The 27689-nt window shown below is 44.0% G+C and overlaps 3 protein-coding genes across 4 annotated transcripts; all 3 read right to left on the reverse strand.

Annotated features, from left to right (window-relative positions):
* Positions 1-3080: 3080 nt before the first annotated feature.
* On the reverse strand, positions 3081-6714 carry zdhhc24 (zDHHC palmitoyltransferase 24). 2 transcript variants are annotated; one of them, XM_071897756.2, is made up of 3 exons: positions 6132-6714; positions 5114-5391; positions 3081-4969 (listed from the first exon to the last, which is right to left on the reverse strand). In XM_071897756.2, exons 1-3 carry the CDS (start codon positions 6434-6436, stop codon positions 4677-4679), a joined length of 876 nt encoding a protein of 291 aa, XP_071753857.1. In that variant the 5' UTR covers positions 6437-6714; the 3' UTR covers positions 3081-4676. The 2 variants fall into 2 exon arrangements, with proteins under 2 accessions (XP_071753857.1, XP_071753856.1); XM_071897755.2 differs by having other exon boundaries at positions 3081-5391.
* A 6091-nt stretch (positions 6715-12805) lies between these two features.
* On the reverse strand, positions 12806-20671 carry pola2 (polymerase (DNA directed), alpha 2). The gene is made up of 18 exons (XM_071897753.2): positions 20333-20671; positions 19858-19982; positions 19513-19601; positions 19332-19389; positions 18810-18919; positions 18479-18678; positions 18235-18323; positions 17578-17730; positions 16262-16324; positions 15993-16044; positions 15722-15846; positions 15489-15527; positions 15197-15270; positions 14950-15058; positions 14630-14736; positions 14251-14307; positions 14018-14144; positions 12806-13331 (listed from the first exon to the last, which is right to left on the reverse strand). The coding sequence occupies exons 1-18, from the start codon at positions 20415-20417 to the stop codon at positions 13179-13181; spliced, it is 1815 nt and encodes a 604-aa protein (XP_071753854.2). The 5' UTR covers positions 20418-20671; the 3' UTR covers positions 12806-13178.
* Positions 20672-22016: 1345 nt separating this feature from the next.
* On the reverse strand, positions 22017-27519 carry top6bl (TOP6B like initiator of meiotic double strand breaks). The gene is made up of 14 exons (XM_071897746.2): positions 27499-27519; positions 27146-27269; positions 26692-26745; positions 26492-26604; positions 25562-25645; positions 25426-25481; positions 25068-25139; positions 24640-24853; positions 24436-24559; positions 23468-23626; positions 22952-23073; positions 22695-22805; positions 22276-22374; positions 22017-22145 (listed from the first exon to the last, which is right to left on the reverse strand). Exons 1-14 carry the CDS (start codon positions 27517-27519, stop codon positions 22098-22100), a joined length of 1401 nt encoding a protein of 466 aa, XP_071753847.2. The 3' UTR covers positions 22017-22097.
* Positions 27520-27689: the final 170 nt, after the last annotated feature.

Consider the following 27689-nt stretch of genomic DNA (forward strand, 5'->3'; position numbering starts at 1 on the left):
AAGGCCTGCGAGAAGGAGGATACGGCTCTCCTGAATGAAAAGGAGTGGCCCAGTCTTCCCCAGAGAGAGAAGGCCTTTTGCGGACGTGAGCAGGCAGAGAACGAGGAGTTCCTCCGCCAAGAGAACGATAAGCTTCGCAAAGAAGCAAAGGAGCAGGCCATAAAACTGGAGGCCTGCGAGAAGGACCATATGGCTCTCAAGAAAGAACAGGAGCGGGCCACTAACCTTCAGGCAGAGAAAGAGGAGATCCTCCGCCGAGAGAACGATAAGCTTCGCAAAGAAGCAAAGGAGCAGGCCATAAAACTGGAGGCCTGCGAGAAGGAGATCATGGCCCTCCAGAAAGACAAGGAGGGGCTCAGAGAGCAGGCCACTAACCTTCAGGCAGAGAAAGAGGAGATCCTCCGCCGAGAGAACGAGGAGCTCCGTAGGGAAATGAAGGAGTGGAAAGACAAGCTTCAGAGTGCCCATGAGCTGGAGAACATTCATCGGCAGGAAATGGAGAAGATGAAGACGCTCCAGAAGGAGCTCACCTTGATCACTGAAAAGCTGACTATCAAGCTCAAGGAACAGATTGAGGAGAAGAAAGCCCTCCACCAGGAGAAGAAGGCCCTCCTGAATCTGAATGAAAACCTTGAGAAAGAGAAGGCTTTGAGCCACCGTGAGCAGACCATGAGGCTCCAGCAGGTGGAGAGTCTGGTGAAGGCACTCCAAAAAGAAAATGAAGAGCTGAAAACGCTCCATGCAGAGGAGGCCTTGACCACGCAGAACCTCTCCATCGATCTCAAGGCAGAGAAGAAGGAGAAGATGGAAGATGAAGCCCTCAAATCCACCAACAGAGAGGCAGAGGTGGGAGGATCTGGAGAGAAAGATGGAGAGCTCCCCAAAAAACCCAAGAAGGCTTCCATGATGAGAAGATTCATCAAGCTCTTTACCCGTCAGGGGAAGGAGAAAAAAAAGGAGAAGAAAAAGGAGAAGATGGAGTCCGCTTGAGTTGCTTCAAGCCAAGAACCTCAGCACACTGACGCCTGTGCTCACTCCCTCTCCTCTCTCCTCACCCACAAACACACCCTTACACTACACCCTCTTCCAACCCACCGTCCCCACACACACCCCACCACCCATTTGCAACCCACCTCCTGACACCTCCTCCCCCCTTTACCTTCTATTTTCCCTTAATAAAAGATATCACCTTTGATATCTTAAAAATAATGCACCGCCTGTATTGTTTTCATTCTGTAAGTGGCTCTACAGCCAACATTGTATGCAGAGGATTTAAGACAGCTGGACATACAATGATGTAGAGAAAATATCAAAGCTGTGTTGGATCTAAAGTTGTTTTTATGTTTTTATCGTATCGATTGTGTGGTTTTGCAATTTAAATGCTGTTGTCAAACTGAGAAATGAAAGTGGAACTGCTGTGGTACATTTACCTCATCCTGATGTCACATCATGACCTTGGAATAATAAGGTATCATCTGACATTTTAGTCAAAAATAAGTTATTTATATAATGCAGCTCTAAAACATGTCTTAACATGTTGCTGAATATAGATGGGATAAGTATGTGATTGAGACAGATTGAGACTTGATTTAGACAGAGGATGGTATCGTTCCTACATTGTTATATTTGACAGAAAACTGTCTGACCAAGAAACTAATGGTCAGTTCTCTGTTAGTTGTTGCAGTGGGTCTGATGTCAACCACTAAGCTGCATTCACATCGCTATTCTGTACATCCACTGCTGAAGAAATGAGCCTCTCTCTGGTTAGGTGTTGTTCAGCAAAGTCTTTATTATTACATCTATGGAGAACAGCATACAGAGATAGAACAAGTGAACTGAACTCATGGGAAACTACAATAGTTTCATACAAAGAGACAAACAAGGGTGGAAACGAGTTTGGGGAGTGTATTTAGACCAGTGGTACAGACAGTTAGAGCTGAGTGTGTCTGTTATGAGTTGTGCCTCCTCTACCAGGACAGAGATGTCCGCCTGTCAAAGTCCATGTCCTACGCTCTGCGCCATGGAGCCAACCAGATGGCTCTTCAAATGAGTGCAGGTGAGACGCTCACAAACTGGTCTAGGTAAACACCAAGATCACTTTGTATTGCTGCAATTTAATACCTACACAGTTAATGTGACATTTTGAATGGGGTTTGCTTGGGTTCATTCTTATTTATCTAAAAACAGGAAAAACCCTGTTGAAGCTGGGAAAATGAAGCTTCCCCTGCATAAGAGGAGGAAATACAGACCTTACAACATGGCAGTTATAATGTACTACTTTATTTTAATCGCTTTAATCAACAGCTGTTTCACAAATGTTTGATGCTGTAGCAAAGTATTTGATTATTATTATCAGGCTGAATTCACATCAGAAAATAAATGTTCACTTCTCCCAACATTTAATTCAGAGTTTTAGGCCAAAATCACAGCTACTAATTGAGCCATTTGGTTTAGGAGCCATAGTTGAAGTTACCTAAATGTCTAAAAATAGATGTGATAATTTGACAATACCCGTTTACTTTTTTGGGTCTTACTAAATATTTACATGACCATGTGACCTGACCTTTAACCCTACTGTACATTGGTATTCTTATTAGTTCTGTGACTGTGGCCCCAGGGGTCAAAGGTTATCTTCATGCCAGATTGTGCCTGGATAGACGTTTTACAATCCAGAAAATTAATCGTATGACGCATCAGTCTGATATGAAGATGCTTGGCTGATGGAATGTGACCGTAACCATGACAACTCTCATCCATAGATGGCTTCCTGTTTGTGGAGGACCTCCTGGCTCACCCGCAGTTCCGCTCCTACTCATTGGAGGACGTGGAGAGAGTCGTCGCCACCAATGACAAGCGGCGCTTCAAGCTCCGCCCCCACCCGGAGGACGGCCGTCTGCAGATTCGAGTGCAACCTTACATCAGCAGTCTTTAGTCTTGATAAAGGTTTGTGAAGTTTAAAAATGAGTGTGCATAGATGAGTGCTTAGTGAAATGATTAGTAGCTGTGAGAATCAATAGGAGTATATAAAAATGTTTCTCAAGCACACATGATCAAAGTGATTTCAACAGCTCTCTATAAGGTCCGGTTTTCAAACCCCAATTTTATTACAGTATATCAACAGAACCTAATCCACAACAAATCAAAGAGAGTGTATGAAGACACCAAATAAAATCCCAAAACGATTTTCAATGGTTCCTTAAGTTCCCTTAAGAGAATTTACTTAAGCACTTTGAAATTTAAAGGCCCAATAACTTTCAGATCATTCAAATGACAAAATCAAACATGGATCACATCATAAATAGACTATATGAAATTGTAAAATTTCAGGAGAAACACACTTTAACAGGCAAAACAACATACAATATTTACAAAGAACAATATTTTTGGCTGTACTGTAAATTTTAGACTAAGACAAGCAAAAGCACCTGCCAAAATAAAGGCTTATCATTTCAGATTGCATTTCAAGGCCAGGAGAATAAGAAGAGGCTACAAAAACAATTTTAAGTGCATAAGAGAAAATTTGCAGCAAGTGATGTAAGACAAGTTGTTGGATCAGTTGAGGTCATGTTGGAACACAGCAGGTAAGTCTTACAGTTTGGCCTGTAATAGTCGCTTACTGACAGCATGGCCAATGTAATGTGAGGCAGAGCTCAGTGGGTGGCTGAAGCCATGGAGTAAACCTGCTCACATTCCCATAGTCAGATTTTAAACACTGTATCCAATAAACTTTCAATGGCTATCCCACATACCCTGTCTGTATACTGTCTGCAACACTACACTTCATACACATACCACTTCTGTCTGGGGTTTTCATGTTTGCACATGTTGTCCCATAGCTGCAATTTAACAAAGTGGACATCATTGTGAATCCCTACTCATTGCCCCCAAAGCAATATCCAGTGAATAGCTGAAAACAGTTCTGATCCCAGAGAAAGCCCAGTGTAAGCCCTGCTGGAGCCTGGGAGTGGATGCGGCTAATGCATAACACTGGATAAGAGGCAAATGGTGGTGTTTCTGGGATCAGTGCAAGCCAAACTAATGTGGCTCTCAGAATCAGGCATCCTAACTTTGTACAGTAAAATTCCAACCAAGCGCCTACTACTACCAGTTCCTTCATGAAACACTGACATCAACAAAAATCACAAGAGTCCCAATACCAAGAGTCATTGTTAGGGAGCGTGAGTAAAGATTCTTGTTGAGTGAGGATTAAAAATTTGGAAATCATCACAATCAATAAAAGAACTTTCACGTTCCTGTGTTTTTATTTTCCCATACATCTTCAGTGCTCAGGATTCCAAAGGAACACTGCAGATTTCATTGTTTATCTTCTGAGGCCGGCCTTGTTAAGCGGTGCAGAGATAACCTTCAGGTCAAGGCTAATGTACCTTCAACAACAGACCCATCATCTCTTTCTCTTGGCACAGGGTGGGACAGTGAGTCAAAGAGGCTGGAAGAAATTCATACCCAGTAAGATCTCAAACACAGGTCTGTTATAGCTGCTTCCCTACCCAAGCGACCCCGTCTTGAACCGAGGTGAATCTCCACAACACCTACTCTCACCTTCTCCTATCCTCTCCTTACCTGATCTTCCCTCTTCGCTGCTCCTCCTAACAACATTCCCCCATGACGACTAAAAGGGAAAAGGGACGGCCTGTCGACGTCCGGCCGATCCCCCGCTACCGGATGGGCTCCAGCGACCCTGTGACCTGGAAGTGCAGTCCGTCCCCGGGGAGAGGCGACGGGATGAGCGGAGAGAGCCAGCAGAGGTACCAGCGGAGGCCCAGGCCGTGACGCAGGTTCCCCACGACTCCCAGGTTGTAGGGCCGGCGGGACGAGTACCACTCCCTGGTGGTCTGGCCACGCAGCAGCAGGAAGACGTGGAAGAAGAGGAAGGCGGAGACAAGCAGTAAGCCCACCACGCACGTGTCGGCGATGAAGGCGAAGGCAAAGGCGCGCGCCGAGACCTGGCCTGGGGAGAGAGGAGGGACAGCAGCTTCGTTTATATCACAGCCAGAGATAACACACCATACTTGGGTTGAATTACTTCTTGAAATACACTCAGTTACATTCCTAACAACGTTGTGCTGTGTTTTTCGGACAAACCAGATCCAACCTGAGACTAGCATGATCCAGGGTATGAGCAGCAGCAGCACGCTGTGCACGGTCACGCCCTCCTTCAGGATGACGATGAAGACCTCGGCGTTCATCACCACAGCGTACAGCAGCCCCGACCACATGAACAGCAAGCAGCTCAGGAAGTAGCGGTAGTTACGGAAGCCCACGCACTGGCCAAAGAAGACGCAGTGGTGGTCCCGCCGCAGCACGCACACCTTGCAGTCGTAGCAGTGGGAGCAGCGCGGCGGAGTATGCGTCTCGCACGTGTAGCAGTACCTGTGGAAAGAGAGAGGAGAGGTTTATTTATGGCCAGAGATGCACCTAAGATATGTTTTACAGGTGATGCCGAGTACAGGTCTGATTCATTACTGAGACAGACACTGATCATTAGTTTGGGGTCTCAACAATGGATGAGATGTAATCCATTCTAGGAACAACTGGTAGCTAACACCCTTATAAACCAAAAAAGCAGAAAATCAGGTTGGTTTGCTGCGATTACTCATGGTTCTCGGTGTTGGATTTTACTAGTACTAGACAAATCTCTGATACAGATCACCTACATTAGCATGGTATTGGACTGATATCTGTTATTGGTGCATCCATTATATATATTATAACAATGTTGTCCCATATTCAACATGTAGGGCAAGCATGTTCTACTGCACTAATCCCAATTCAAAACTGCACATTGTGAATCTGCACCTAGGCTAGGCAAAATATTCTAACAATTGCTCAATGTAATTAATGAAAAGCTACAACTTATTCAATTTTGTGACAGATATTGATTGACAAATATTGATGCTACACACTTTCTAGTTCTGTCCCAAGATATCCACCTTCTGGACAGGCATTTTCCAATGGTATGTTAGGTTTATGATAGGTTAATATGTTACCCAACTGTTCAGTGTACAACTATTCACGACAGCCGGGATAGTATGCAATTTCACAACTAAACTACAAATATAGCTACACCCTTAATTTTCTTTCCTGTGACAATCCCCACAGCTTGTATTTACCTCCACCCCTGGCCCATGCCTTCTCCTCCCAGGAACACCCCCCTGATGCTGGGGCTGGTTTTGAGGAAGAGGGAGGCGTTCCAGCAGATATTCCCCAGCATGAAGTACTGGGCCAGCAGGTGGACCGCCTTCCACCAGGCGGACCACTCGGTCTTCTTCTGGTCCGCCTCCAGCGGAGCCTCGACCAGCACCAGGTAGCTCACCTCCCCCGTGATGGAGAAGACCAGGAAGGTGTTGAGGACCACGGGGAGGTGGCGACACACCCGCTCGACCCGGCAAAACACGTTACTGGCAAAGCTGGTCATGTTTCCTGCCTTGCCACCTTTCCGTGTTGTTTTTAATTTAAGGCTTGAAAGGTGAAGTAGGCAATGGGAGGACTGGTTTCATAGACGGACTATGCTAACTGCTAGCTTAGCTAGCTAACTAACAGCAACGTCACGTGTCTGTTCTGGGTTAAATGAACGGCATGACATTCATAATAACTCAAATAACTGCAGTGCAAAGGGCTGTAATGTAATAGTTGACTTCAGATGCTGTTAGTCTTGGCAAACCTCCCTTCCTGTCGTGATCAGGTGCTACAAGAAAACAACCTGTGTTACATGAAAATGCATCCCCAGATACCCAGGAGCTGCACACTATGTGTTCCGCGGGTAACAGCGTTCTGTTTTAGGCTACTACAGTATGTGAATCTAAATGGGGTTACAAGAATCAGGTGCTAATTTCAAATACTGATTAAAATTGTATTTTGAACTTTGAATGTTGTTTTGCTTTTGTACATTGTGATATGTTGTTTGCCTGTAGCTTTTATAAGAAAAAAAAAGAAAGAAAGCAAGCAAGCTGTTTGTCCAAGTATTTTTTGCAGCGTTCAGCAGATGAAAAGATTGTCGCAACCGCTGTGATTGGTCAATGCAACATTATTTTAGTCGTTAAATCATAGCCTGATGAATGTATACAACTTTCTGAATAAAACTGGCATGTTATGAACTATATGGTCCGGATTATATTTTCACTTGTTTTATAGAAACTCTCTTTAATTGGATGTGTTATTTTCAACATATCTCCTGGGACAACACACATTTACGTTTCTTTTCAGTAAACTACATGCAAGTACTAATATGTGATTTATATGCTATTGGTACTATTGATATGTGTCGTGTTGAAAAACATTCTTTTTTCCAAGATTTCCAAGCCATTTTTTTTTTTGCATGAAATTGCATAATCAAAAATGTGTGTTCAAACTTCCACTATCAGCACACACATAGACCTTTCTCTAACTTGGTTACCTACAGCATGCTGATCTCTGGATTGGCAGCAGGTCTCCGGTTCCTCCCCCAAAGCACAGACCTTAATCCCTGTTAATCTGACCGTCGACTGAAAGCCTGTGGTGATGGCCGCACTGAAAGAGAATTCACTGTCTCCCTGGCATCTGACCCACACAGACAGAGAGACACGCAGTACTTCTACTCAACGGCGAGAACAGAGTCCAAAAAAGAGGTGAGGTCCTGTATGGAGACATGGGGTGATGGTGGGGGGTCTTACACTTTTGTTTTTTAACCACACCAGAATCATTCAGTATTTACAATAATTAACAGCCCTAACAAAAAAATACCATATTATTACTATACAGATTTATATTGAGTCTGTGGTATTCAAATGGGTTTATAGAGTACTTCATGCTATTTTTATATGGTATCATTAAGAGGCTATATATAGTTTGCAGTTTTGCTGTGATTTGTAATCTTCTAAAATGTCTTATAAGATAGTTATTTTTCATGAGGGAGATCTGGGTATTCATATTTTGAAATAATACTATTGTAGGTACTGTTGAATCTTCTCACATGTAGAAGTTCAGTGTTGTTTTTGCAAGTGGTAAAATCCAGCAAGCAAATGTTGTAATGTCAGATCAATAGTTTGCTGTTTGGCATTGATTGTCAACCCATGGCTGTACTGAATGTGAGATGAGGATTTAGGGTGATGAAGGGGAGGGGTGTGTGTGTGTGTGTGTGTGTGTGACTGATCTGTGCACTATGATGCTCTGTCCCTGTCTCTCAGTGAGCCCAGGAGGATGGAGCTGCGAGGTGAAACCTTTCAGAGGGACCAACATCTGTAAGTGCACAGACAGCAGGAAGGCAATGTTATGCATCAATATGTGTGTAAGTGTGAATGCTTTTTAATCTGTGTGACTCTGTGTGTGTGTGTGTGTGTGTGTTTCCTGCAGCAGGGCGGTACAGCTGCAGCGACGCTGGCAGGAGCTGGTGGAGAGAGAACACAAGGCCCGGCAGCACAACAGGCAGCTGCTGCAGGAGTTTGACAAAGCCCAGGACACACTGAGGGAGATGGTGGCCCGCACTGCTGCCATGAACACTATCCGGGTGCGAGAACACACACACACACACACACACACACACACACACACACACACACACACACACACACAGGCAAATGTAGTAGGTTAGAATCACTTTCCTCCTCTCTGACACCCTCCTGAACCTCTTCCTTGACGTTTCACCCCTACAGATGGAGTATGAGAGGTACCTGGAGGAGAGCTCCCCCCGCTGGCAGCAGCAACTCGAGGAGAAAACGCTGTCTGCTCAGAAGAAGGTGTCTGCTAGTTCTCGCATTTTAATAGAAGCATCTAAATAGGACGCAGTTTAGAGCAAAACGAAATCTTCTGGTACTCTTGTTATGAGATTGGACCCTAAGCACAAATTCTTCAACCCCCCTCCGTCCCAGTTTGAAGGAAAACACTAGGGTAAACACTGGTGTGGAATTTGCATAATCCCAGAAAATAAGGCAGTCGTTCCTGTTCTGCCTACCATTAATAATCATTTAACTATTTGTAGCTAAATATTCTCTGGTATTCCTGTGGAAATGCATGATATGAAGAGTAAATAATTTGTTTACAGGTCTTATATGTAAAAGACAATAGTGTTGATCCTTTACTGTATGCCATGCAGTCTGATCTGTGAGACAAACAATACCGTTTCTTCAGCAGGAGATGGAGGAGTATTTGACGGAGTATCTGAGGATAGAAGAAGAGCAAGTGACGAGGTCCTCCGCTCAAGCCCAGCCTTCACCTTCACAAGGTTCGTTCTCTCTTTCGCTCTCATTTTAAGAAATTATATTGTCACATTTATCAGGGTTCCCACCGGTCATGACATTTCTGGAATATCATGGAATTTTGAGTGATGTAGTCCAGACTGGGAGAGTCAGGGAATTTGATAAATTCTCTGGGCAAGTCGGGGAATATCATGGAATTTTACAAATGGGTCACTTTACAGGAATATACCAGAATGTATTTTCCAACTTGTTTCACACTCATTGCATTAGATGGTGGTTTTCAGCTGCCCAAATGTAGTGGAAACCAGATGGTTCAACCCTTTAGACCTTTTCTGGGCTGAAAAACATTAAGGAATCATATTGTTAGATAATGGAAATGCTTTGACTTAGTTACAGAAATTCATGGAAAAGTCATGGAATTTTAGGTAGATTTTAGTTCCTTTCTCCTGTTTTGTTGTGAGATGTTTCATTAAAGAACATCAAACGTCAAGCCCATCTCACTGACATTTATTACTGTTCCTTAGGACCCAGCAAGCAGCCAAAGAAAGCTGCTGCACCTCAAGAGTACTACAGCCAACATAGCCATGTAGACTACAACCAAGATGGCTCTTCTCGTCCCGGAATCCCCTCCACGCAGTCTTCCTGGTTGACCCAAACTCGTTCCCAGTTCGCTAGTTTTCCTAGCAGGACGTCCTGTCACCCCCAGAGTTCCTCCCATGTCCCTCCATCCTTCCACCCTCCACCTCACCCATTCCAGCCTCACCAACTCGCTTCCACACCCAGCCATCGTCACTCCAGCCAGGCCCGGGTCGCCCCCCAGACCGACTACCCCGGTTCCTGGCCTGCTGGTGTAGCCGGGTTCCCCTCGGGCCTTCAGGCGCTCTGGACGAGGCCCTCCATGGCTGAGAGGGGCACAGGACCAAGCCCAGAGAGAGCTGGAGGAGGCAGGAGCAGTGGCTTGTCCCAGGAACTGGACATTAAACCAGGTGAGACAATATGACAAGTCAACCTTTGCTCCTGATACAGCAGGCAGAACAAGCTCTTAATGTCTCCATCTGTCTGCATACTTGTCTGTTTTTATGCCTTTATCTTTTCTGTCCTATGCCTCTGTGTTATGGGCTGTCATTTGTGTATGTGCATGCACGAATACCCAGTTCGTCTGTCCAGCGGCCACGGAGAGAGCAGTGAGAGCGGCAGGGACTCCAGTCAGGCAAGCAGAAAGAACAGCAGCAGAGGGAAGAGGGAGAAGAGAGGAAGAACAGAGCATAGCTCCACAGACAAAGAAGAGGGCAGCTCTCAGGAGTGAGTAATTATCGACTCTTCCCCATTTACCTACCCGTCTTCCAGTCTTTCATACATACTGTACCTACCTACTAACCTTCCTCCCTCCCTACCTGCCTGTCTACTTTGTCAACCTTTCTACCTACCAACAAACCTTCCTATCATGCCTACCTACCAAACATATGTATGCGTACATAAGTACTAGCTACCATAATGACCCACCAATGTACCATCCTACCGACTTAGCTTATACCAACACAACCTTACGTTCTCTCATACTTTCTTTCAGGTCATCTAGGACTTCTAGTGCCGTTGTTGTTGCCTCGGCTTCAGTGGCCCAAGGCTCAGGAAGCGACACCTCATCAGAGAAAGGTAGCAGCGGCAGCAGCAGGAGGAAGAGTGGAGGACTGTCTGTCAAACCGCCAAGGATGGAGAAGAAGCCGAGGGAAAGGACCAGGAGCAAGGAAGATGACTCAGGGAGTTGCAAGGAGGAGAGTCCAACTACTGAGGAGGAGTCCAGGAGTGAAATAAAGGGGAATCAAAGTCCTGTCGACAAATCGGAGAGTTCTACAGAGGAGTCAGGGAGTCCGAGGGAGGAGCTGGAGAATCGAGTGGAGGAATCAGGGAGCGTCAGTGTAAAGATCGAAGATGGAGGCGCCGAGGAAACAGAAGAAGAGGAGAGTGGTGGCGCTGAGCAAAGCAGCACAGGGGAAAAGGACGAGGGAGAAGAGGGGCAGGAGGAAGAATTGGAAGAAACGGACCGAGATGTAGAGCAAGTTGATGATGATGATGCTGCTGAGGAAAATGAGGAGAGCAGCCAGGGAGATGAAGAAGACAAAGGGGGGGAGGATGATGAGGATGGGCAGGAGTCAGAGGGTCAGGGAGAGAACGAAGAGCAGTCGGACAGAGAGAATGACGAAGAGAGTGAGAACGTAAAAGAGGGTTCTGCCACTTCTCAGGATGGAGAGATGGAAGAAGATGACGGTAAAGGAAGTCCGGACAACATAGAGGATGACGAGGAGGGGTCTGATGAAGAGGAGGAAGAAGGAGGAGAGGAGGAAGAGGAGCAGAGGAGTGAAGAAGCGGGGGAGCAGGAGGAGGAGAGAGATTCAGAGGACAGCATCATCTCACCACAGGAGCACAGGTCAACTAAGGATGATTTCAACAATCATGCCATGCTTCTGCTTCTGAAAGTGATGAAGAGGATGATAATAGTGGAAATAACGATATGCAATCTTTTATTTTCAGCTCTAAAAACAAGATACACAATATTCCTGAGGAAGAGGAGGCAATTGGTGATGACGATGATGATGGACAAGAAGAGAGTAAGAGGGAATACTCTGACGACTCCTCAAATGAATTCAAGGATGAGGACTACGACATTGAAAGTCTCCTCGCACCTCAAGCAGAAACGCCGAAAAAAGAGTGAGTGGTGTTTCTACCGCTTCCTCTGATGGCAAATGTCTGCTCTTAGATTATACATCTCACATTTGTTGTTTCTTACTTTCAGAGAAAAGGACCCGAAAGCTGATGACAAACCTAAAGGTACTCTCACTCATTACAATCACAAGATAAAGTAGAATTACAAAAAAAGCGGATGATAATTTCTGATCTATGCTCCATTTTATTTTCAGCCATAAGTGAAGACTTGGAGAATTTCTCTGTGGAGCTGGACAGAGAGACAAAGGCAGCCCAAGACACCGACTCTGACGAGTTTGACCACTTCTATGACTAACAAAACGTGCAGGTCCAGGTCAAAGATCTCAGAATAAAAGGACAAAACTTACCTCAGTCATTTAGGGTTGAATGTATTACATTAAAACAAGGGATGAAAAAGACTTTGAATTCCTCTAGGCTATACTAAAGTGACCAAATGTTTTTGGTGCAACTTGGAATAGACAAGAGGAGAGAGAAATCAGGATAGTCTGTTTCAGCATCATAGATGATGTTGATTTTTGGATCTTGGACCTTTGATGAAACTCATACCGATTGTTATCAGCATTAAAGTAATCAAATATTGAGTGGTTGTGTTCTAACATGTTATTCTAAATGTTGCATTATTCTCACCAAACATCTCTCACACTGTGTTTGATTGAACTATGCTGCACACATGTCAAACAATAACGTCATTTTATTCTTGGAGTTGGTACACTTAAGCAGCCTCCACCAAAACAAATTAGATGATTCTTAAGCAGGCTCTCTCCTCCATAACTGAGACAACCACAGTGGCAGAGAGATACATGTCTGCGTTACAGAGGAAAGATAAGAGGAGCAAAGGAGCATTTCTGACTTTTGGAATGTACAAAAATCTAATTGAAGAGTATACAAAACTATACATTGGGAGAGAATAATTTATTGAAAAAGAAAGGATTGTGACTGCTGCTATATTTGAGTGATTGATGCTCCACCGCAACCGAGACAGCATCATACAAAGTACATTAACTGCTGCACAGGCCACCCGGCACACTGCTTGTCGTACAAAAATAAACCAATGGATGAGTTGGATTTTATGCTCCAGTGGGTTCTTATTTACATCAGCATGCCTGAAGAGGGCAGTCTAGCCTCTCAGAATAGATTACTAAATTGAACAAATTAAGTGCACCCAGCATTCCAGATGGCGTGCAAATTGAACCCACCAAATGTTTCAGGGTCCTTATATGACAGCTCATCTCTGATAATGATGAGCATTTAAAGACTCCGTTCGCGTTAGATCTTCACCACCTGACCGGCCAAACAGGGGCTGACTCTCTTCCCATCCTCCAATGGGGAGCTGCGCTGGATGAGCAGCCTGCCGTAGGTCCCGCCCACCTGCCCCTTGGTCAGCCGTCCGGGATTGACGCATATGCAGCCAATCACATCCTAGGGACAGGTGAAGGTGAGGTTTTAAGAAGGCATAATGTTCAAGGAATCAAGGCAAAAGATCAAGGCATGTGAAAAACAAATTCAAGTCTTGCAGAAATTAATCCCATTGCACTCAACTGTCCTCTATATAGATTGTCTGTGCACTGTGGTTTTGACGCTTGCACTCCTTACTACACTTAAGAAAATGCGCATCTTAACTTTTAGTGTCATTCAGTTATAAAATCTTAATTTTCTTACAAGTGAAAAATTCTTCAAATGGGGATATCGAGACCACTTTTTTCCTCAATGAAGTTTCACTTGTTTAGGAATTTTCTAGAAACAACTGTCCCTATCTTGAAACAGTCAGAAGTCAGAATAAGGCAGATCCACTCCACTAGCATCAAAATAATTTTTGAAATAAGTAGATTTTTAGTGGAAACAAGTGGAATTATCTCCCCCCTTTGGTAGAATTTTTCATCCGTTTTAAAATGTTTCTTCAAGACTCAATACTAGATTAAATAACTTGTTAAAATGGGTGATTTGCATTACATTGATAGCTTGGAATACTGCCAATCTAACAATTTAAGCTTATGCTGCTGTTGCACTCACTGTGAATCACTCTGGAAAAAGAGTGCAAGCTAAATGTCTGTGTGTGTGTGTGTGTGTGTGTGTATAGGCTGTTAACAGGAACGGAAGCTCTGTACCTTGATGAAGTAGCGTAGCTCAGAGGGAATGATGAGGACATCGGGAGTGAGGGGCATCTGGCTGTAGCTCTGGAACTTCTCATAGTCCATGTTCACCTCCTCCACCGGTGGGTACAGTGGGTAGTAGCTACACACACACACACACACACACACACAGGACAGGGGTTAACAATGTGGCGCGGCTTCAGAACAAAAGACTAAATTATGAACTCTGGTTACATTGCTTCTCCTACCTCCTCTGGGTCAGCATGTGCTTCAGGATGCGTGAGAATCGGTCCGATCCAGTAATGCTGCAACACAAACCAATGTTATTTTTAACGTAACATTGTGTAATGATGGCATGCATTACAATTTTTTACCAATACACAGGATTTGATATAACTATCCCTTGTGCTATTTGAATGATCACCAATGTAGAAACCTAGCTTGGAAGTTAGAGAAAAGAAGGCTGGTTGAGAGCAGGTTTTTTTTATGTTGAATGAATAATGTTAAAGTGAGCGAGTGAGTCACAAATTCATTTCTAACATAGCCCTAGGTCTAGAACTATTAGAAATTGATGGTTCAATTTGAAGCACTGGACTTCAACACCCGTATACACACAGATTTCCTCACCAGCTGATCTCCTCTGCGCCCATGTGGAACAGGATGTCAGTGGAGGTCAGGCCAAAGGTCACACCCTCGATCAGCAGGGTGCAGGGGTCAGGGACCAAGGTCACACGCTGCACAACACATACAGACAAGTGTTACAAAGCACATGTGACTGAGTAAGTGGTAAAAGTAATCGGCCACATTCTGTTGATTTTTTGCATGCAGTTACTCTTAAAAGAAAAACTTGGAGAGAGAGGACAAAAATCAAGCAAATCAACCCTCTAGATATGAGCCTATGAGCCTATGGTCCAGTGTGTGTGTGTGTGTGTGTGTGTGTGTCTGACCTGGGCCTGGTCCTTGCTGAGGTCTGGCAGGGTGAAGGGAGGCTGTGGGTAGATGAAGTGGTGGTGGATGTCTCTCTGGGAGGGCACAAACACCAGCCGACAGCCAACACTGGAGAGAGGGGAGCACAGCAAGGCTTACACACCAACAAAGGCACAGCTTCAACAGTGAGAAACACACACTTTAGGTGGTCTTGTAGTAAATGAGGAAGATGCTTATTTCCCCTCTGAGTAGTGTGAGGAGATGTACCTTTTGGTGCCTTCCACGATGCTTTCGACACATCTCGAGAAAATGGCCTCAAATGTCTCAGTCACTTGGGCTTTCTGGTGGAGAAACAGTGAGATGGTCATTTGAAGAAGTGCAGTGCATCATTATGGATGACAGGATGTGTAGCAGAATAGCTTTGCTCTGAAGCTTAATGTCTTTGCCTGGAGCCTGGTTCAAATCAGACAAAACTTTAATTCCTCCCAGGGTTTTGGGACAAAGTTGGTGAAAACAAGCATTGGTTATCTGGGGTGAAGATAACCACTGTTGAACCTACCTCAATTTGTTCATGTTTAGAATCCACAAATGGGCCCAGCTGAGGAAGAGAGAATAGTGAAGAGTTGAAGAACACATAACATACAGTCATGTGAGGAATGTGTGTCTGTCTGTCTGTCTGTATGCTGGTGAATTGAGATAGAGGGGTAGATATAGGCATTTTGCAAAACGTGCATAGTTTGACTGTATGTGGGAGAACTAGAGATTACGATGCAGCAGAAAGAGTGAACATACCAGCAGGCAGACATCGGGACGGTCCCTGACGATGACGGTGATCAGGTCCAGGAGAGGGTCATAGGTCAGGCTGTCAGAAGGGGTGTACGGTCCACAAGCCACCAGCACACTCACCGGCTCTGGAACTGCAAGAGAGGGCGAGTGAGTGTGAGAGGTAGAGAAAACTAAAAGGGTGTAGCCAAACTAATTAGTCCTTTTTTTTTTACTGCACACACCTCCTTAAGTAATCAAAAACTGCATTGTACAGTTTCAACCTGATATCATTCCTTACCTTCATCCATCTCCTGTTTCACCTCAGAGGAGTAGAAGGGAAGAGGGACTGCCTAAAAAAAAAAAGAAAAACAAAAAAAAAAGACAATCAAGACTATCAAGAGGATACAGAAACGGGCCCTAACTCAAGGTCAAGTTACTTTGATCCATCTAACTTGGATATAGACACAAAGATTTAACAAATTAACATTATTTTAAAGACAGTATCTTTGGTTCTTTTAATGTGTCAGCACTTAGCAAATGTGTTAGGACAAGTAGAGAGCTGCTGACCTCGTAGAGTTTAGAAGCCACCAGCTTCCTTCCTGTTGTGTTCATCCCCTCCATCACTACCACCTGGGTGAAGAGAGGACAGACATGGGAATGAGTTGAACTCCAAGATAAATACTTGCCTTCAGCTGACAGTAGTTTGGCAGGGAGCCAGTTGTTTTATGCTATGTGGGAATAGGGCTGTCGCGGTGAAGGAATTTCCCCTGCGGTGATTTAGGGTGGCTCAACAGCGCGGTATGCGGTGTATGCGATAAGAAGTCGCCGGATGATGTCACATGCTAATTTGCATATCAATATATAACCTACAGTCTCCGCTCGCAGCGGAGGGGGGGGGGCTACGCTGTGTGTGGGAAGCGCTGTGATCATCAGACCTCTCTGGATGACAAGCAAGTAGAGCAAAACGGCATCAGCTGTACCAATTTACTGGCAAATGCTTTGCTTTCTCAAACGGAATGAAATTTCATTCGGATCGGCCAGTTTTTTCTGATTGAGGCGTTTATATGAGGCATTTTTATTCTGATTGGGCTACTATTCTGATTAAAAGGCTCCATGTAAACGCTGTTGGTGGGAAACAATACACTCTTATTGTTTTCATTATGAATTTATTTAACATTCAATACACACGCATTGAAGTGTAAAAGAAGAAGTGCCTAAAAACGTGAACACAGCGCGGTTGTGGCAGTTGCTTGCCATCCACCGCGGTTGGCTTGTCTATAGCGCGGTATTGCAATATTGCGGTTATTGCGACAGCCCTATGTGGGAACTGTTGCTGTCAGAGTTCTCGGTCAGACGCTGGGAGAGTCTCCTTCCCAGGTCCTTGGCATGCTCTGTTACTCTAGGTGGCCCTATAACCTGCTGCACACGAGCCTCAGTGCACAGGCAAAGGAGAGACCACCACTCAGTGTGTGTGTGTGTGTGTACAATTACACTGCAATTAGCTGGCGCTCCAACGCATGCAACAGTATTGTATGCTTACATTTTTTCCAGTCTCTAACATTACAAGCAGCCTATAGTTAACAGTGTGTCAAGGGTCAGAGTCATGATTGCACCCTGACAATATGTATCAAATACTTTTGTGTCCCTAGAATATTTTTTGAATAAACGAAAAGTGCTAAGTAAAGAAATGAGAGCCAGGCAGATCAACTATAAATGTCTCTGGGATTTTTGTGCTTTAGCACAAGCATCATACAGTATAGCATTATCCACTGTTGAAGTCATGCATTAGTACTGCAGGATTTTCCAAACAATTAGGAAGGTAGTTGTGTGAAAAGGTAGTGGCCACATCGGCAAGTTGCTCTGACGAGTTGCCCTCTGCTCACCTGACCAGGAAACAGGGAGTATTCTCTGAGCTCTGATAGGTCAACAGGGACTTGCTGACCGCCTTGCTCCGGCCCTGCCTCCAACAGAACTGACTGAGCGTTCAGTTTTCCATTACTGTCGCAGCACACCTGACCCAACACAGTTACACTGTCCTAGAGGTGGAGAGATATCAACACACACCAAACTGACCAGTCAGGCAATTATTAATTATACAAAGACAATTATTAATTTCTATGAAGTCTAAGTCAGGTGGAATAAGAGATGGAGAGCACATAGAAAAAACATGGTTCCTACTAATAATAACCAGACATGGAAGGTATTATTTAACTGTGGGGTTCCTACATATATTTGCTAGCCTCATTCCATGACATATGGGGAAATTTCCATGACCAATATTGGCTTGCATCCAAGTTGAAATTAGATTTTTGGTGAATTGCTAATTTGAATGTCCAAGGTTTTGCTTTGGCTAGCTACAGTGACCACCTTGAATTTGTTTGATCAGTAAATGTGTTACTACTTGGTTTATTATTCCCACAAAGGTTTGTACATCTACCAGCAGCCTAGTTTGAAATTGACTGACTGAGTATAATCAACTTTCCATGATTTTTTCTATGTATAATTTTGCAAACAATTTTGAACCTCCATGACCTCTGTACCTGAGCAGGCAGAGAGACGGGGGAGAAATCCTCGATGTTGAAGTGAGACCTCAGCCCCTCCCCCAGCTCCTCGATCTTCTCTGTCAACACTGGGGAGGACAGACACGGACGGCTTAATTATCACCAATATGTGAACATCATGTATCCATAACACTAATGCTGAAATAAATGTTCAAATATCAGTACTCCTATTCTTATTAGTTTTATGAACACACGGGCAGGCTATTCCCTTTTTGGCTCTCACCGTTTCGAACATCGCGGAGCCTCTGGAACATGAACTTGTAGCTGCAGCGGAGCGTGTCTTCAGGTCCTTCCAGCAGATCCAACTGGACCCCCGAGCCCGGACCCTTCCTCCCCGCCCAGCGAGTGCCCTGGACGGCCCCGAACGTGACCACCACCTCCCCCTTAGCCCCACGCTGGCTGTACTTCTGGGAGGGAGTTGCACTGCAGAGAGAGAGAGAGGGGGACAGAGTTGGGTCAAAGCAAAGTATACTGCAAAAAAAAAAATGATGATGATGATTACATGGAGTTCCATGTGTTTCCAGCAGTGGGTGTTGGTTTGTGTTGCTGTGTACCTGGGAGAGAAGCTGGCAGGAGACAGCAGCAGGCCCGGGCTGGACAGCAGAGCTGCACTCCTCTTAGAGTGGGGGTGTTCTGGGGTGGTGAGAGCACGCTTCTGAGAGCCCTGCACACACACACACACAGGACCAGCTTGTTATCCACATTTTGAATTAAAGCTCAGCCATGCTAGTGCAGATCCCAATAGAAATTATACCTTGAAATAAAAATAGGCCGTTTTTTAAACTGTTTGAAAAAAGTTATCTTTTAAATGGCCACATTTGAGATTTCAGATGTAGAAAGAAAGAGTCCACACACTTATCTGCTGTAAATGTATTAATACCTAATATACAGGTGATGTTTCAAGCATGCTGCTCTTCATCAGATGATCTGATGGGAGCATATATGACTGTGCAGACCTCATTTCATTCTTCATGTTTGGGATGCTGTTTTGTTGATTGTGGTGTGTGTTCCTGTCCTTTTCAATGACTTCAGATTTAACACTAACGATTCTTTGTCAATTCAAACTGAGAGCTTACCTTAGCAGGAGTAGAGTAGGAGTCTAGTAGATTCTCCTCCTCTTCCTCAGCTTTGATTCTGGACAAACTATGTCAGGGTTTATAACACACAGACAATACAAGACTCTCTGACCAAACAATAGATACCTAAAGAAAGGGCTGCTGCTGTGTGTGTGTGTGGTGCGTTCACTGTGGAGGATACAAGTCCTGCAGTGAGTGGATGTCTCTGGTTCTGTTATGCGGTTCATCCCTCTTGAAGCTCTGTTTGGATTTGCTCTTCTTGTTTAAAACCTGCCGAGCAGACAGACACACACACACACATACAATGAATACACATTTATTTTCCTAGCTGATGATGAGGACAGTGCAGCTACTGATAGCAGTGTGCCAAGGTGGAATCAACAATATTAGTAGCATAACCCATATAGCAAGTGATACTCTAATGGCTTCCTTTGGCCACTTCAAACAGCGGATTACTTCAAGGATAGGAATGAGAGACACAGGCACACTTTGGACTATTCAAATAAAGTCAGTCTGTTATCGTCACCTCGTGTTCGAATTGGTCCAGGGTGTCCAAACTGAGTTTCAGTCCATTTTTAGTGGTGCTGAAGGCCACCCACTCCAGCACAATCTCATCCCCCTGTATCCTGTTACAGATACACTGCTCCAACACTGAGTAGAGAGGAGGAGGAAGGGAAAGGAAGGAGATGAGGGGAAAAGGGACATGATGTATGTGAGCAGGTGAAAACTGACAAATATAATACTGACAAATCAATCAGGCATGTACACTAAACAACATAAATGGAAGCAATGACTATCAAATTATTTAAAAGGACATCCCAATAATATAGACAGTTAGCTTCATAATTTAAATCATAATTTCCGTTGGAAATCGCCTTTCTGCTTGGATACTTCTTTAGTGAGAGTCTTACTTTTACTTGCATAGTTTTCTTGGCAAATAGTCTTACTCAAATCAGTTTACAATGTACAGTTACCACCTAACGTTAGCTAGCGCTACTTACTCTTGTCCACTATGGATTCGTCCTGGCAGGCGATGTCGAACATTTCCAGCTCTGACTTTATGGTTTCTACAGTGACTGCTGCCATTGCTTTGCGTTGTTTGTTGGTTATCTCAGTTTGCAGTACGACTGATTCAACAGACAGCTAGAAGGTCCAATGTTGTGATGATAGTTTGCTAGTTTGGCAGCTTTGCTCTCACCTCCGTCGTGTCATAACAACGCCAACGACCTGATTCTCTTACAAATGCTGCTATGTTTAATTACTACAGCAAATTCTACTCTGACTAAGCAGCAATGTCAAATTAAATTTGCTGTCCCTGTGTATTTCATTTTGCCGCGAAAAAGTGCTGTCGGTGTTGGCGGCCGGAATTTACGTCACGGCCAAAACAATGTAAAGCGGAAGTCAGAACCACAAAACCAGAGAAGCCGCCGGTCAGTGGCGCCACCTAGCGGCCACTCCGAGGACGTTTCTCTAACTTTCCCGCATGCCTGTCACACTGATTTCTTGTTCAACAGGTTTAACCTTCTCAGGCCAGTCTGGTTATCCCAGCTGAACTTGTTTCACACCTCAGTCAAAACTATTCTTGATATAAAGACAAAATCTTTATCAAGGCTCTTGCCCTGAAGCTGTTGTAAAAAAACAAACAAACACCCATGTATATTTATGCTGTTTTTCGACCTCAGAAAAGTTCTGAGGGGTTTAATAAACCGTATTTGCACAGTCTTCTCAAAATATGTGTATACTTTTTTTGGACTTACAACCATGTACATGGAATTAGTGTTTAGTGCAGGGTTTCTAAATCATTTGAATGCCCAAATAGACACACATTGGGCCACAGATCCTCATTTGTTATGTTTTAATCCCTAGGACCCCCTTACAGGAGACTTTTGTTGTGGATTTAGTACTGACTAAACTGTCTACACTGTATATGGAGAGATAATAGTGGTGAGTGAAACCTATGGTTAGAAGTGTCATTCTTGTACATTCTCTAATTTGAATAATTCCTAGTGAATTAAATTCTATTGAAATTAAACTGTTCCTTATTTTGCTGGGACCCACTGGGTGTGCGCGAACCCCACTTTGAGAACCACTGGTTTATTGTACTGTTTATACTGTGTAAATCACCAGCCTCTATGTACATTGTGTCGGTTAATGTCTGTTTACTTTGCTGTATTCATGTTATAAACACAAAGGGGCAAATATGAAGTACATGCAAATGCAGCCGCCACGTAAACTAATTATTATTCTGAATTGACTGGTTATTATTACTAGAGGGCTGAAGCCAGGGCTTTAGTCATTTCATTTTTTTGCAACATCTTGTCACCTACAGACATGCTTTGTTAGCTGGGCAGTAGTTTCCAATGACTACATAGCTTTTTCAATCCTGTGCTCATTTTGTGTTAAACCTGTAAACCCTTGTCTGTGGAAATGTGGCAATTGAATATAAAAAATAGCTATTGAATCTCTAAAAAGTCCATGAAATTCCCAGATCAGTGGCAGCAGTTCACTGTAGGAACACATGACAGAAAAAAAGAATCAACATAGAATCACTCAGACCTAAAAACTCAGTTCAGTGAAGATCGCTGTTGGAATGTTTCTTAGTTGTACTAAAATCCATGTCTGTGAAACAGGTTATGACAATAAAAACAAATGTATTTGATAAAGTTTTAACAGACATTTTAATTGCAACAATATTCACTCCAAAGGGAAAAGCCTCCACAGCATTTACTCCAAAACAAAACTCTGTCAAAGAAAATGCAGCCATCCTCAGATTTCTTTCTTGGTGGGCTCATTACTATCAGGAGGTTTTTCCATCTGTGGAAGTAATGAATGAACATAGAGTTAAATTTTAGTTCAGTTTGAAGTCCGTGGAAGAAGTTAAGTGCTGATGTAGTAACTGTTTGGTGACTGTGACCCATGATCAGCACTTGAACGTCCCACTCACCTGTGCAGAGTAGCACCTGCCCCTGGGAATACATTTCAGTGATGTCACCCTCCTCAGCGATTCATGAAGGGATGCTGAGAGCTCATGAGTGTCACCTACCTGGGATGCAGACATGTAGTACTTAAAGTGATATTTCATTTTAGTAACACGCATACCAGATCTCAAGATGAGTTTATGAAACAGACAACCAAGACCACTGGCTCCCCTGGCTATCTGTAGTGATGTTGCTCACTTGATTTTATTCTGAAAACCTGGTCATGAACATGTATACTAACTGTACATGTGCAGTGGCCTGTTTGACCTGTTTGCATTTATCCATAACAAGGCTAAGAATACCACAGCATTTAATGTGAGTGTCTGACTGTTCATGAGCTCCAATAAACAAAAGAATAGATTATATTCCTTTCTCCCTAGCGTACCTTCATGTTGTCCAGACAGGCGCTTCTGAAACCCACGTTACTGCTGCAGCTCACAATACTGATAGCAGAGCTGAGCATCACCTCAAGGGCCGAGCACAGCTTCTTTTGGTTCTGATATAGCACACACACAACACCCAAACACACACTATTATATAAACTGTACATTATACAAAGCCACACTATTAAACAGAGATTCCTACCCTGGCAGTTGGTGTGTGTGTGTGTGTGTGTGTGTGTGCGTCTCAGACTTGACTTGCCTTGCTTCTCTGACTTTGGGCTTTCAGTGTGTTCTTTAGCTCAGTCTGAAGAGCCGTTGTCACCGCCTGCCTGTTGTTGTTCAGAATATCCTCAAGGTGGAGCTCTAAAAGCTCCTCTGTGGCTGCAGGAGGTTCACAAACATCCCTGTTGTCAGTACTGCACATTGTAGGATGGATATTAACATGGTCAATCTTGTTAGGCTGTTGTTCTACTGTAAATACAGTGTACATAACTTTTGTTGTTATGTTATATATTAAAGTTATGGTAACTTAAGCTGTGACTCTCCATTTTGAGAGTATTGTACTGTGTATATACTCCAGTATCAATCAACTGAGGGCTCTACTTCTCTGCTGCTGGTGACAGTAACATAGCACATGTACGGCTTGTTCTTGGAAATGCAGAAACCAAATTATGGCTTTAGAACATAGTTTGAAATATGAAAGAATTGCCAACTTCAACCCAGCAAATTATAGTGTTGAGGCTATGTGCTGCAGCTGCATGCAGCTGTCTCTCACCCGTAACATCAGCGAGCTGAGAGGTGAAGGGGTCGCTGTGCTGCAGGAAGAGGAAAAGCGAGAGACTCTGCTGCACCGGGGCAAGACTCCATTCTGGTTCTGGCTCCTCACAGTTTCCGTGCTCTACGGTGTACACAGTGCCACCGCTGTGCACAAGATCTGCAGAGGAAGTGTTAAAAATGATTTTTGCATGGTAAAATTCTGAAGAAAAGGAAATGGGGAAAAAAACATAACTACCATTTATGATGACACTCGGTTTCAACAGTGGACAAACTCTGCGAGTCTACACTGGTTGAAGCCACATGGGTATTTCATCAGGCTGTAGCAATTACCGCATGTACGTAATACTGTGGTAATGGAAGGTTGGCTGAATGTTGTGTAATTTAGGTGAAACGAACATCTTCTTACAATGCAAAACCAATTTCTGAGAAATCAGGCAAATACCTGTACCCGTACCATATCTTATTCTATTGTGTGTGCAACTCAGCATGATGATGGCTAACTAACACAATATACAGTACAGTACCTTGTTTCTTGTTTAAGTTTCTTGTTTATTTTATTATTATAAGGACAACACACATTAATCAACATTTCTGTATATGTGCCAGTGTTAGCCAGCTGGCTAATTTTCAACTGCAGTCCTTTTGGCGAGATGTTTTAAAACCTATAAAGTGATAAAATTTACAGAACGAAGACAACAAGACGCCATAGAGACAGCAACAGCAACAAAACAAGAACTCTCAAGACAGAACACAAGCCATGCAAAGCAACAGGAAACAGCAAAACATCAGCACAACAATACAGCAACAACAAACACCATTTCGGCATATACAGCCATGCAAGCAACACGAAGCAACAACACACAGCCAAGCAATACTGACCACAACCAACCTCAGGTAGATGACCCCCCAAAATGTATTAAGACCATCAGTATGTATGCATCTTTTCCAGCAATGGTTGCTACTGACCTGTGGAGGAGGAGCAGTGAAGGCCCTGCAGGCCCAGCTCCTGACAGTCCATGTAAGCAGGAAGGTGGTGGAGGAAGGCTGAGGGGCCTGGGACAGGAACGTTACTGGGGCTGTACACCAACACCTGGCCACATGTGGAGTCAAGGAAGAGTGTGTGCTTGTATGTGTCCTTGTCTGTATGTGTGTGTGCCCATCCCACATGACACAATCAGTAAAGGATATTTGTATGTGAGTGAGTTGGGTTGCCAGGTTGGGGTACTGCAGCACACAGGGGCTCAGCAGGGTGACTAGCTGGAGGCTGAGCTCCCCGTACAGGCCTCGGTCCATGGCTGCTGGGGGGATACTGAGTGGAAACCTGGCTCCAAGGACAGGGTGACCCCCCTCACACCAGGCTCCTTTCTCCACACACACCGGAGGCCTTGAAACAACCGAGGAGAGAATCGCTGTTTGAATCACACAGACACAAGCATGCATACATACTCCAGTGTTTCTAATGTTTTTGTAGCAATGGTGGCTGAGGATAATATTAGTTTTGGGTCCACACCTGTAACTGTTTTGGCTTTTTTCTACTCTGGGTACACACATACACACATAATCACAGATGTATTAATATGAACATCAGTGCTACTGACTGTGTACTGCAGGTGACATCCAAGATCACTGGTGGTTGGTCTTTCTGCACAATTTTACGCTGGATCTTCACGCTGCAAGAACACATGCATAATGTTATCACTTTACAAAATGCATTACCACATCAAGTTCTATGCAATGCACAGTGTTGGAAGACATAACAGCAGAATGCACATGTGAAGGAGTAGAAGAAGGTGGTTAAATTCATTCCAGTAGCATGGTTTTGAATTAGCTTGATCCATGGCAAGGTCATCTTTCAGGCGGGAGAGTCTTGCTACACTGACATTAGGTAATGATTTACCCAGAGAGGAAGCTATAATCGCATTACCGACACCTTCAACACACAGTAGGCTGTCATACCTAAACACTCGTTGGACGTTCTCCTGATCCGATTTGAATGTGAAGTGGATTTTAACCTGCGCAAAAGATGAGGACAGTCAACATTTTGGTGACAATCTGTAAAGCACGTGAATGTGGATAACTCGTCCTTTCCTACCCCTGTGTTAGCCAGACTGAATCTGTGTAGGAATGCCTCTGCATGAGAACGCCACTCTGGACTGAACTGTCTTGCGTCTCTCACCTGCACAGCCCAAAGGAATAAGCAGAGATAACACATCGTTCCGACACAGGCTCACTGATCATAAATCACATCTTTAAGGGAATATGGGAAATTCAAGATTCTCACTATTAGGTGTAATGTTAATGGGTTTTTAGTAAAATTTAGTGAAGTATTACGCAATTTCAATCAGGAAGACTACTTATCATTCATTCATGCTTTCTCTTTACCCAATCAGAGTTGGTGAACACTTTCCCTCTTTTTCCAGAGAACCAATCGGAGTTAGCCGTCACTTCCCTCTCTTTTTCAAAGAGCCAATCGTCTAAGTGACGGGAGTATATACACGTCACCTTCTATGCTATTGCCCTTCTCTCAGATCTATGCTGTATGCTGCTGTCATTCCAGTCACTGTGCTTACCTTCGTCCCTCCACCACCCCATCACCACCAATGTCCAGGCTCCAGAGGAACTCCCCAGGGGGACATCCTAATTCCTACGTCTATCCCGGATGTACTCCTAACTTCACGAATGGGAGGAGTTCCTCCATGGAGCTTACGCCAAAGTTTACATCTTGTTTCATGTCATGAATAAAGTTTTTCATTCGAGCATTCATCCTAGTCTCTCCTGATTGAAGGTCCAATTTAGTTACAATCAGTGGCATTTGGGATAATTCCAGTCTTGCTCTAATGTATAAGATCAGGAAGGTGGGGACTGGAGACTTTCTTAGAGCACCCCATTCTTAGAAATTATGTTAGGAAGTGAACTATAGTGCTTAATATGTTCAAGAAGTTTCAGAGAGCAATTATCCTTGAGGCCAATGGGATGTTTGTACAGGATCTTTGTTTGCATTATAATGTTCAAGCACAGCCACCTGAAAGGAGAGGAGGAATCGGAGGGAACCGTGTACGTCAGTGAAGGCACACAGTTCCTCTGGGTCAGGCTCGGGGCAGGGGCCGGCACAGGGACACAGTTTCTGATGTAATTCTGTGAGAACTGACGCAGCAAAAAGGCAAATAGAAGTGATGCAGTGAATCAGAAGATGTGTGTATGTGTTTATGTGTGTGTACATACCAGGTTGGAGTGTTTCCATTTTAACACCTGCACACCAGGGACCAGCAGCTGCAACTGTACCACAAATGGTAACACTGTTAGTTTTGGGGCTACTAGGAACATCTGGGACAGTTTTGCAGATGCTGAAGCATTTGGGGTGGGTGGGACTTAGTACTGTAGACCTATCTGCATTAACTTCTTTGGAACAAGAAAACAAGTACTTATGGCAACATGACTCATTCCTGGCCCAAACATTAGACAAGACAACTTGCACAGATGAAAACAGTTTGTTCCACAGATGAAAACAGTTTGTTCCACAGATTAAAACAGTTTGTTCATCTGCTACTAGAGCAGATGCTGACACACGGACATTTTACATAGTTCAGATAGACAGGTCATGGTGTCATATCAGACGGCCATCTTTAAGCACTTGGCCCTCTAGGAACTATTTAATGTGGAACTTCCTTAGCCTTACCAGTGCAGTTTTGGCTTTGGTTATTAGTGCCTGGTCCAGTCCACAGTAGTACCAAAAGTCCTCCTGCAGTCTTCCCACCCTGCTGCCCGTTCTGCTTTCTCAAAAGCATGAGCAACCTGACAACCTGAAATGGCAATTACAAAGACAAAGCTGGCTACCGGTAACATTGACGAGCCTAGGTTAGCCTAGGTTAATTAGATAAATTAGCTAGCAGGTGGCTAGCCTTCCTGTGAGCTTGACTGCTTCGAACGTTAGTAAAGTTTGCCATTTATCTGCTTCTAGCTGAATACAACACTAACCCAACTCTAATGTTAAACACACAGTAGGTAACTAACTGTAAACGTAAAAATTACCCGCTGTATTTCTTTGAGCATCTTCAATGTCGTGACTTTCCTGTCACCGTTTATGCACTGGCACTGACTGAGCGAGCACGTGCCCAGTCTTCTTTCTCTTTTCTTTTTTTAAATACTAGGTGTAACCAGAGCCATATAGAGATAATCCATCGTTACTTAAAGTGGGACACTAATGTTAATTACTTGTGTTA

Source organism: Centroberyx gerrardi, chromosome 16 (assembly GCF_048128805.1).
Source record: "Centroberyx gerrardi isolate f3 chromosome 16, fCenGer3.hap1.cur.20231027, whole genome shotgun sequence".
Classification (NCBI taxonomy): Eukaryota; Metazoa; Chordata; class Actinopteri; order Beryciformes; family Berycidae; genus Centroberyx; species Centroberyx gerrardi.